The 11,534-nt window shown below is 42.2% G+C and overlaps 2 protein-coding genes across 8 annotated transcripts in view; one reads left to right on the forward strand and one right to left on the reverse strand.

Annotated features, from left to right (window-relative positions):
• The window catches only part of phactr3b (phosphatase and actin regulator 3b), a 42,166-nt gene extending 37,890 nt beyond the window's left edge, over positions 1 to 4,276 (forward strand). For all 7 annotated transcript variants that reach the window (XM_020703396.3, XM_011475265.4, XM_020703397.3 and 4 more), the window contains exons 9-13: positions 987 to 1,042; positions 2,787 to 2,848; positions 2,933 to 3,073; positions 3,670 to 3,746; positions 3,966 to 4,276. In XM_020703396.3, the coding sequence (XP_020559055.1) occupies positions 987 to 1,042; positions 2,787 to 2,848; positions 2,933 to 3,073; positions 3,670 to 3,746; positions 3,966 to 3,981 (352 nt within the window). In that variant the 3' untranslated portion in view covers positions 3,982 to 4,276. The remainder of the gene's footprint in view (positions 1 to 986; positions 1,043 to 2,786; positions 2,849 to 2,932; positions 3,074 to 3,669; positions 3,747 to 3,965) is intronic.
• A 4,204-nt stretch (positions 4,277 to 8,480) lies between these two features.
• Positions 8,481 to 10,699, reverse strand: ppp1r3db (protein phosphatase 1, regulatory subunit 3Db). Its single transcript, XM_004069034.4, has 2 exons — positions 10,465 to 10,699; positions 8,481 to 9,706 (listed from the first exon to the last, which is right to left on the reverse strand). Exon 2 carries the CDS (start codon positions 9,684 to 9,686, stop codon positions 8,823 to 8,825), a length of 864 nt encoding a protein of 287 aa, XP_004069082.1. The 5' UTR covers positions 9,687 to 9,706; positions 10,465 to 10,699; the 3' UTR covers positions 8,481 to 8,822.
• Between the last annotated feature and the right edge of the window lie 835 nt (positions 10,700 to 11,534).

Below are 11,534 nucleotides of genomic sequence, written 5' to 3' on the forward strand. Positions count from 1 at the left end.
AGTCTGAGCAACTATCAAAACTTTTAACTAACTTCTAAAGGCTTGGAATGCCACATAAATAAAATAACCTAAATTATTAGTAACTAAATACATAAAAATATTTCCTTTTTTCTAACTGTAAGCTACATTTTTGTTCAGTTTAAAGAATTGGTTTTTAGGTTGCACTTTTTATGTAACTCAACATGATTGGTTTTTGCTAAGATCAATGTTGACACTAATCATAAATCAACTGAACATTGACCCTTTGAACTTACATCCGATCGATTTAGGGATTTGGCTCAATCCCAGCCCTAATTATGTATGTGTACGAATTTATATCTAAAAAAACACAAATAAAACTGCATAATATATCTCAAAACAGAACGAAAATAGATATTAAAAGTAATTTCTCTTTGAAATAATAGCCTTCTATTTCATTTTTCAAAACATTTGGGGAATTTTTGTGCTTCTCCTCTCAGAATTAACATTTAAAACATTTTTTTGAATTAAGATTGTTTTTTTTGTCACAATCGTTTGTATGTTGTTTGTTGTGGAGACCTTTATGTTTCGGTCCCTACATGACACCTGTCCTCACTGTGGTGTCAGTTGTGCGTGAGTGCGCATGTGCGCGCGTGCGGAGGGGGGTTATCCTCTTCATGGGTTGAAATAGTGAGGCGCCGCTCCTCACTCACTCAGTCGCTCACTCAGTCGGTCAGTGAACCGATAAGCGCGCCGCTCCACAGACTCTTCCCGCCGCTGCAGCGTGACTGCTCCGCGGATCTTCTGGGAAAGTTTCCCCCCTCTGAGCCGGCTCCTCTGTGGTCTCCTCTTCCCGATGTGGAGCTTAAGATGTTGTAACGCCGACAGGAGCCGCTCTGTGCACGCGAGGAGAGGCGCGCGCTTCGGCGCTTGGATGCGCGGATCTCGGCGCTCTGTGCTTCGGCTCTCGGCGGACGCAGCGCGGCCGTAACCATGGTTCAGAACGTCATTCTGGTGTTCTTCCGCAGGAGGCTGAGCCAGAGACCCGCGGTGGAAGAGCTGGAGAGCCGCAACATTCTCAAGCGTGAGTACGGGGGGGCTTTGCACTTTCAAAAAGTACTCAGCTGTTTGTGGGAATATTTAAATTTTTTTTTTTATTAAAAAAAAGTTCCTAGTGAATGTAAAAATATTTGAACATTGTTAAGAAAAACTTAAATAAAGATTTCCTCCTGTTTTATATCCCTCTCCAAGTTGATCTAAATTAAAAATAAAAGTAAAATATGACAACTTTGTTATTATGCAATAAGTTATAAATAGGCTGTCTAAAGAGTCCATCCTATTCAATTCATTTAATATGATTGATGGGTTTTGATGTAACTTCCATAGTGAACCAGCTATGGGTGACTATGGAGAGGAAAACCCCCCTAAACAAAAGGACAGTAATGAAACCAAAACCTGGATCTGAAAAGACGGATCAGAGGCAGACAAACACAAAAACACTGGAACAGATGTTTCAGACAAAATGGAAATGTTGCTAACTATAGAAATAATGAACCAACTGGTAACCGGAGGAACATTTTTCAGGTTTATTGTGTGTGGTATCTTTTTTTTTTAAAGCAAAAAAAGTGAAATAAATTATGAATAAATCTATTTAGACAAAATGAATAAAAAAGTTACATTTTTTGTGTACTTTACCTTTATTATATTAAGTGTTATGAAACTTGGGTAATCAATGCCGTCAGATTTGTAGTAAAACTGCATTGTGTTTTAGTTTAAAACACTCAAACTGGATTGTTGTTAGAAGGCTAGTTTGATCATTTTGATCCTGACCATCAGTCCAGTTGAAGCACCTGACCGTCATATTTAAAACAGGATATTATTTATGACAAAATAGGTGGATAAAGTCCCACTCCTATAATCTTTTGATGTATCAATTATGATAATGCCTCTTTTAGTCATAAAAAAAAAAGACCATAGTTTCTGCAGAGCAGTTGTGGGCGGGACTGTTGCCCACCCCCTCTTCCCACATTCCATCTGTTTACACTTACTCCTGCTAGCTTACAACCTGGGGCGACAAAAAAATGGTGAGCAGTATAGGAGCTGTCCAGCTGTTCAGTTTTGAGCCAGATGTGAGCTCAGATGAGGAAAACGAAAACGCAGTTGTCTGCAATGCATCAGAATGGAGCAGAGAGCTTTTGGTCCGCCCAGCGTACTTTCTTCATCACAAATAAGCTCCTCTTCAAACTGCATTTTTGCATCTGCTCCTGATTCACAATGATTAGAATAAAGAAATACTCAAGAAAGTGAATTTAAGCTTCTTTTTTTTAATTTGTCCCCCATCATCAGAAGACCAAATCAAACTTGATTTGTATAGCACCTTTTCAACTCATGTTACCCAAAATGCTTTACATAAAAACATAATTGAATTAATAAAATTATAAAGCAAGACATTGCACAGAAAATATTTATAAACCTCATACAATGCAAAGACAAAGGCCACAAGAACATGTTAAAAACACAATTTTCATCAGAGTGGGTCTTTAATCAAGTTTGATTATGTTAAAAATAAGATGATTACTTCAAAAACTTTCCATTGAAGTCTTGTTTCTTGTTTCATCGTAAAGTCTGTGGGGTTTTTAGGTCAGATAGTTGCAGAGCAGTCACATCTGCAGGAAGAAGTTGTCAGGTCGCAGCACTTCAAACTCGCTGGCCCGACAGCGGCGAACAGTTATGAAACAGTCCCACATTCATCTCTGAAGGCCGTTAGCTCCCATGTCAGCTCTTTTGGGGCTGTTAAGATGAAGATTTGCCTTTTCTCTCGTCCACAGAGAGAAATGATCAGACTGAGCAGGAGGAGAGGAGGGAAATCAAGCAGCGGCTAAATCGAAAGGTAACCTGCGTTTGAAGTACCTGCAGAGAGGGGCGGAGTTGGTTTCCATCCTTTTTTTTCATGATGATTTGATGTTTTCCACAGCTCAACCAGCGGCCGACGGTGGACGAGCTGCGGGAAAGAAAGATCCTGATCCGCTTCAGCGATTATGTGGAGGTGGCCAAAGCTCAGGACTACGACCGGCGCACCGACAAACCCTGGACCAGACTCTCCGCCGCTGACAAGGTGCGCCGAACATTTCTGCCGAGCTGCTTCCTTTTGTGCTTCCATGAAGCTACGTTCATGCCGGGCTCGGAAATGACCTTAAGTGACCCCTTTCAATGAAAAGTATATGTTAAGGCACGTGAATGTGCGTTTCAGGCTTCCACGTTTAAATTTGTCACATTTGATTCGCAGGTTTGTGTGTTTTCAGGCTCTACATATAAAACGCACAGCCATTAAACGCACAGCAAAGGTAAAACCAGTTGAATCAGGGATGGAAGTACCAATCTTTTAAAAAATAATCATAGAGGAGCAATCAATATTTGCAATTTGTGCCCGGCTGGAATTCTGTGACACCAAGTCTTTCATTAATCAGAACAGAGCTATGAAAAAAAGAAAAGACTGCAACAAAATTTGCGAGATTTGCGACATTTCGCACTAATCCTCCTCCGACATGCGCTAGTATCGATCAGGTAGCGACAGTCCAGCGTGAACACCGTTTGCCAAAAGGGTGTTCTCTAATGTGTCACTCCAGACCGGTGTGTATGTAGCCTGACCTGCAGATCATGTAAGGATGGCGCTCTCCTCCTGATCGTCCTTGTTTTGCTTTCGTCCCGCAGGCGGCCATCAGGAAAGAGCTGAACGAGTTCAAAAGCAACGAGATGGAAGTCCACTCCTCCAGCAAGCATCTGACCAGGTCAGCCCATTTTTGTTTGCAGTCTTCTGCAGATAATAGGAAATCAGTGAGCCCTGCAAAGACTAAAATTAGCCCCCCAGCCCCCAAGAGACAGAAAAGTTGTGCTCCTCAGTAATGATTGTCCTGGTGTATTTAGCTTACGTTTTGCTGAAGTCGACTGGACTCTGGGGGCTGCGTTCGCTGTCCGAGAGCTAAAAATAGACCATTTTGTCTTTGCAGGTTCCACCGACCTTAGCAAGGTTTCTTCTGTGAAGAGTTGCTAAAATCTGTGGGCGGGGCCTCAGCCTGCCGGTCAGCGCTCGTCCTGACGTCTGGGTCCGGCGAACCTTGGAGGCTATGTCTCTGAAATTGGACCTAGCTTGGGTCGGAGGAGCGGCCCCCTGATGAAGGCCGGGGTGTCGGTCGAAAAAGCAGAAAACTCTTTTGTAAACCGCTTCTGCTGCGGACTTTCATATCGACACTGTACATGTTTTTGTCTTTATAAGTACTATTTATTGTCTGCACAATACAGCTTTTCAATTTGTATCAAACTTGTGTTGCATTTTTTGTAAATAGTCTTTGGATGAGGGGATTTGGTGGTGGATTTGTCCCGGCGAAGGGCAGAATGCGCACATGTAATCCTTTCAGACTCTGCCGGTGAAGAGCAGGTAACAAATCCCGCCAGTTCACCTGCTTCCTCTCAGAGGAATGTTCCGGAGAAATCCGGTGAATCGGGTTGGATTTAGGAATTTTTTTGTTTGGCTCGTGAATCCTGCAGCAGACCTGTTTTGGTCCAAAACCAGCAGAGAAGCGTGGGATGGACTGAGGATGCTCCTGCAGGTAAGGGAGGGTTATCCTCGCCGCCGGGTGTTCTTCACGCCGAGCATATGTTCAGCCGCTCTCGTCAACACTTCCTGCTCCCAAAATAGGCTTTGGATTAATATTGCATGACAGACCACAGGCACTTTTTTCTCTTCAACGGGATTCCATCATAACACCCACACACACAAACCAAAAAATTTTAGCTTTAATTTTCCACAAATTGTTTTTTTCTCTTCAAAATTCATATTTATAGCTGACCATGTTAGAAACGCTTCAAGAGGAAATAAGTGCCTATCCTTCACATAGTGTTACCGTGGCAACTATTCATTGTTAAGGCATTTGCCATTCTAAACATTTGTCTAAAAAAGCTCCCATTTTCCTCCCATCAAGACAAAGTGAGTCAATTCTGGAAATGTTTCCACATAAATGGAGGACGCCACCTGCAGGTAATATATATTACTGCAAAAACCACATGCACAGAATTCTCTGGACATCTGGTTCTAAAGACATGGAGAAAACTTTTCCATCACACAGTTCTCTCTTGGCGCACTCACTGAAACAGTGGTCCCAACCTACTTAATCGTTTTGGGTCATGTGTTTACTGGGTGAAGGTCTGATACATCCTGAACAGGTTGCCAATCTGTTGCAGGGTCACACACTCACACCTAGAGACAATTTAGAGACACCAATTAACCCTTGTGCTATCTTAGATGACCCCACCCTTACATTGACGTGTTCTCCCTACCATGACAAAGGTGGATAAAGGTGGAAAGATTTCATGTAATCCATGGACACCAGTGAGGTTCACAAATCATTGAAGAAAAAAGGTTCAGTGCACTGTCTAGTGGGTCTAGATGACCCAACTCCCAATGGTAAATTGGCTAGGATAGCACAAGGGTTAACCTATGAATCATGCTTTTGGGGAGTGTCAGGAAGCCAAAGGCCCAGAGAAAATCAACGTATGCAAAAGGAGAACAGGCAAAGTCTACACAAAAAAGAACCCAGCTTGGATTTGAACCCGAGACTTCTCGCTGTGAGGCTAACAAGAAGAGCCCACTGCGCAATGATACTGTTTACTATTCGAAAGAAAAATAATCAAAAGCAAAATAGGTTTTTTTCATAACTTAATGAATAAAACATAACTGCAGCGAGGAAATTTGATTTAAGATGCCCCACATTTTTTTGGTATATTTTATGACTTGTGCTAAACTTCCTCTTTGTGAAGCGTAAGACATGGGCTACATATGAATTCTAATACTAAAGTATGTTAATGTATATTAAAAACACTGTTCCTAGCACTGCTCTTTTCTGGACTGAGAGGTCTGAGGTCTTTCCAGGTATCTGTTGTAGCCACTCCTCCAGCTTGGGGGTTACTGCCCCGAGTGCTCCAATTACCACAGGCACCACTGTCACCTTCACTTTCCCTGCTTTCTCCAGTTCTTCTCCGAGTCCCTGGTATTTCTCCAGTTTCTCATGTTCTTTCTTCCTGATGTTTATCCACCACTACAATGTCTGTTGGTTACCATTCTATCAGTCTGGATCTGGAAGTCCCACAGGATCTTTGCCCTCTCATTTTCTACCACTTAAACTTTGGGGTTTCCAGTTCATATTCTGCACAGATGTTCCTGTATATTATTCCAGCCACTTGATTGTGGCACTCCATGTATGTTTTACCTGCCAGCATCTTACACCCTGCAGTTATGTGCTGGATTGTTTCAGGCGCCTCTTTGCACAGCCTATACCTTGGGTCTTGTCTGGTGTGGTAGATCTGAGCCTCTTTTGCTCTGGTGCTCAGGGCTTGTTCCTGAGCTGCCAGGATGAGCGCTTCAGTGCTGTCCTGTAGGCCAGCCCTTTCTAGCCATTGGTAAGACTTCTTGATATCAGCCACTTCAGTTATGGTCCGGTGGTACATCCCATGCAGGGGTTTGTCCTCCCATGAGGATCTGTCCTCCAGCACTGTATCCTCTGCTCTCCATTGCCTGAGACATTCACTGAGCACACTGTCATTTGGGGCCTTGAGCTTGATGTGTTCATGCATCTTGGATGTTTTATCCTGGATAGTGGCTTCTACGCTCACTAGTCCTCAGCCTCCTTCCTTGCGGCTAGCATACAGTCAGGGTGCTGGATTTGGGATGGAACCCTCCATGCATGGTGAGGAGCTTTCGTGTTTTAACATCCGTGGTCTGTATCTCTTCCTTTGGCCATCTTATTATTCCTGCATGTTATCTGATAACTGGCAGTGCGTAGCTGTTTATTGCCCGGGTCTTGTTCTTGCCATTGAGTCGGCTTCCCAGGACTTGCCACACTCAGAGGTATTTGGTTGTTGCAGCTTTCTTTGTTGCCTGCTCCAGGTTGCCATTTGCCTGTGGAATTCCAAGATACTTGTAACTGTCCTCATGACCCCATATGGCGCACTATGTAGTTAGTAGTGATGGAATTGGGACACAGCCAAAGTTCCTTGTTTACATCATGACCTAGCTTGAAACATGGGCTATAGTGTGGGCTTTACATTATTTTTAATTATTTTCTCGTGTTTTCCAAAACAGTTTGTGTAGTTGGAACACGCTCTAAATGTTAGATTAGACTCTCCAGAAAGAACTGGCTAAAGCTTCTATGAAATCAGAGCTCTGGTATCACTGCAGAGTTTGAGGTAAAAGGTCATCGCCGCCTGCGATTCAAAGGTGCGGTGAACATTTGTGCGTTGTAATCCAGCTCCCAATAGGCGGACAAGCTCGGGATGAATGGGGTCAAACTCCACTTGAATGAACACAGATTATCACTCCTGCGTGGTTTGTGTGAAGTCAGCACAGAGCGGGGATTCCTGCCCCGTCGGTGTCGAGTTCTCCAATCAGTAAATGTGGGTCAAGCATGACAACAAAGAGCAAAGGTTCCCAGCAGGTCATCACTGACGTGGATGTGCTTGAATCTGCCCCAAACCAGAACAGGAGCCAGAGGGTTCCTCAGTCCGGAAGTCCTGTTAAGGCCGGAAATTTTTTTACACAATTTTGTCTTTAATATCTTGAATTTCTCTCCTAAATTATTAATTCTTGATGTAAAAAAATGTCTTTCCTTATGAAGTTAAAAAAAAGGAAAAGAAGCATAAATGTGGACATTCATCAAATATTTATGGGAAAAAGTACAATATTTTAAAATGAATAATTAAATGTCCATTTATTTATTAAAGACCCACTTCAATCCTCTTTTGATCCATCTACAAAGTGTTCCCAGTAGTCTTTTAATTATGATTATGCCATTTTTAGCCAAAATCCAAATACCTGTGTAGTTTTCTAGGACATATTTCTGCAGAGCGGCAGTAGATTATTCTCCCACTAGATTACAGCCCCTTACAACCCCAACCCAACATTACCGGTGCAACAAAAACTGCAAGCAATATCAGAGCTGTCCAGCCATACAGCTTTGAGCCAGAAACCAGCTCAGACAAAGAAAACAAAGACGTACACGGATTTGTCTTCAAGTGGATGCATCAGAATGGAGCAGAGCAGGGAGCTTGTGGTCTATTTCTTTGTTACAAATACCTTTTTTTTTATTATCTGCTCCAGATTTACTATGATTTGATTTAAAAAAATACTGCAATTTTAAACATATTTTATTTCTTTACCCTTGTGCTATCCTAGGCACTTTACGTTGGGAGTTGGGTCATCTAGACCCACTAGACAGTGCGCTAAACCTTTTTTCTTCAATGACTTGTGATCTTCACTGGTGTCCATGGATCACATGAAATCTTTCCACCTTTATCCACCTTTGTCATGGTAGGAAGAACACGTCAATGTAAGGGTGGGGTCATCTTGTGGGTCTAGATGACCCAACTCCCAATGTTAAAGTGCCTAGGATAGCACAAGAGATACAAGAAGTTTATCATAGACATTGATCCATGTGTGTTTTGCATATCACATAATAATTTCTTTTGGTAAACATGGGAATAAAAAACATGCTCATTTATTTCTTTTTTTTACCTGAACAAAGTTTACATTGATGGACAATATTTTTGTCACATTTATGTCTATTTAATGTCACTTTTGACCTTTATGTATTTCATTACACTTTTTTTTGTCATTTTTAGGCCTCCATATGATATAAAATATATACTATATTAGGATCAGATTGACTTTTTTAACATTATTTTTTTCTTACAAAATCTTATATTTATGTTGATGTACATTTATAGCATTTCAAGAGTAACATTTCAGGTGAGAAGCAGCTGAAAGAGTTGTGAGATTTTCTGAAACGTGTTCTTCATCGCCCCCGTGTGGCTCTTTAAGTGAAGTGCAGCAAGCTGTCCTCGCACTCTTTTGGCACAGTCACTTTGTAGCTGTGGCACGACAGTTTGTAGTTGCTGCCATTGTTGTTGTCCCAGTAATCGTGTCCTGTGACGTGATACCTGACGGCGAATTCCAGGACGGCTCCCGGCTGCAGGATGAAAGGCGGAACAGGTAGATGGAACCTGAACAAGTCTGTGTCCAGAGCGCTGATGGAGGAGTCCCCCTCGTGGCCCCTCATTACCCAGCATGCTGTTGTGTCTGTGCGCGTTCTCCAGTTGGTGAAGGAGTAAAGAACTTTGACCTCCTTCTCATATGCCAGGTTGAGAACCCGGATGGTGCCAGTTATTCCGTGGTCCGAACATGTCAGCTGCTCCAGACAAACCTTCCGAGAAACCAGGTTTGGTAGGAATTCTGGCTGGGCGGCCATGTTCTCAGGGAAGCACGCTTTGAAATAGGGCAGATTCAGCTCAGGTAGTTTTCCAAAAGCCCTTTCAGAGTTCATCAGCAGCCTGAAAATCACATGCTCTGGCACCAGCGGGTGCTCCTGAACCCTGAAGACCTTGATTTCCTCCAAATCCAGACCCAGAGCATCAATGAAGCGCACACGTGCTCCTCGCAGCTCGGTCCTCCTGACGGAGCCACCGGGCAGGGACTGGGCTCGCCGCCTCATGCTGGTTTTGGCCGTCGTGTCGCGGGAAAAGCCTGGTTTTGACTCCAAAGTCGATGGATGTTGTGGAGGTGGAGGACGAATCCGGATGGGAGTTTTGGGATGCTGAGTTTTGGGATCATAAATATCCCGTAGGCGGATGGTCGTGATTGTCCCACCAGAGCCACCCATACCACCAGCTACCCCTGCCATGCCTCTCGCCTCAAACACACCTGAAAACCAAACAAACCGACACACACCGAGTCATTACAATGTTCACTGAAAAACAGCTGTCATACAGCCAAACCATCAGCAAAATCCAGACAAGCCAAAGACCCACTCCGATCTTCTTTTGATCTTTTTTTTTAAGCATTTCCAGTGTTTTTTAATTATTAGTATGCAGTTTTTAGCCAAAATTTAAAAAGTAATTTTCTAGGGGATAGTTTTGCAGAACCGGCACAATTTCTTTAAACTTTTACCTCTGAACTGTGGGCGGGACTGTTAGCATGAAATAACCCCACCCTCCCTGTGACTGAAAAGCTCACTGTTTTCATACATTCTCCTGCTAGCTTACAGCCCCTCACACCTCCAACGTAACCCTTGTGCTATCCTAGGCACTTTAACATTGGTAGTTGGGTCATCTAGACCCACTAGACAGTGCGCTGAGCCTGTTTTCTTCAATGATTTGTGATCTTCACTGGTGTCCATGGATTACATGAAATCTTTCCACCTTTATCCACCTTTGTCATGGCAGGGAGAACACGTCAATGTAAGGGTGGGGTCATCTAAGATAGCACAAGGGGTAATTACCCGAGCAACAAAAATTGGCGAGCAATATTTGAGTTATCCGGCCGTACAGTTTTAAGCAGAATGCCAGCTCAGACGAGGAAAAGGAAGACATACAGTCTTCGCCGCACTCATCAGAAAAATAGTACAAGATCATGTCAAAAACCCAGAGTGGGTCTTTGAAGAAAACTGAAAAGAACCAGACCTTTACTGTCGTCCTTGTTTTGAGTTTGACCTTGTTGATTATCTGAACCATTTAAACCGATCCAGATGCATGCTCTTTACAAAAAAAAATGGAAACAATGGGAATCCACTTGCAGATGAAGACGAAGACTGGAGAACTCTCAGAACAATAACTAGAAACTGTCAAGACAGCAGGGTCTCCCACTGAGGCTCCGAGCCTTTGAGCTCAGCCTTTGACCTTAACATGAGACTCTGAGCGAGGCCGGGAGCTGAAGGAGGAATATTAATAGCAGCTGGGAGGTTCTCTGTTATTTTTCGGCTCCTGATAGCTACCGACAAAACGGAAAGTGCAATGTCACCAGGCAAGACAGAGAAAATGCCTCAAAAATTAAACTGCTATGTGGTAGAAAAGCATTTTCATCTTTTTACCAAAGGATTTGCAAACAAGACAGTGCACACAACTAATAAAACAACAACCACAAAAGAAATAAGGAGTATTCATGACAAATGTGGAAACTTTCCTGGGAGGGGAACAGATTGACTGAGCTAGTTCAGGTAAAAAAAATAACATCAATTAAAAACAAGCACAACAATTCCATCTGTCATTATTAATTCTGGGCAAAAGATTTAAATTTTTTATTTGGGATTAATTGCAAGATGTTTCTGTGATGAATCACATTTATTTGCATTGCTGACAGCAAACTGCCTCCTGTTTAAATTTAGGAAATGTACTCCTTCAGACTAAAAGGTTAAAAGCTGGATTCAATTATGAATTTACAAACATGCCATTTTCCAAACCATGGGATGAATTTTTTTTTTTTTAATATTTGGTGCTTTTATGTCTAAAAACAACCACTTTAGTCTAACTGGGAACCAGAAATAGATCAAAAATTGTTTTAATTTGAAAAAAAATAAATAAAAAATTTATCTAAAAATGAAAGAAATTCTGGTCACCAAAACATCTTTTCTTGAACTAAGATTATTTTGCTTTTACAAAACTCTCTAGATAAGATTGTTGTTCCTAAAATAAATAAAAAAGGATATTTTTTAAAAACATGAGTCTTTTTACTTTCTCTAAATTTAGTTTTTGCA

Source organism: Oryzias latipes, chromosome 5 (genome assembly GCF_053564925.1).
Source record: "Oryzias latipes strain Hd-rR chromosome 5, Olatipes_Hd-rR_3.1".
NCBI lineage: Eukaryota > Metazoa > Chordata > Actinopteri > Beloniformes > Adrianichthyidae > Oryzias > Oryzias latipes.

Coding starts and splice junctions, on each gene's coding strand:
- ppp1r3db (XM_004069034.4), bottom strand. CDS start 9,686: ATGGCAGGGGTAGCTGGTGGTATGGGTGGCTCTGGTGGGACAATCACG.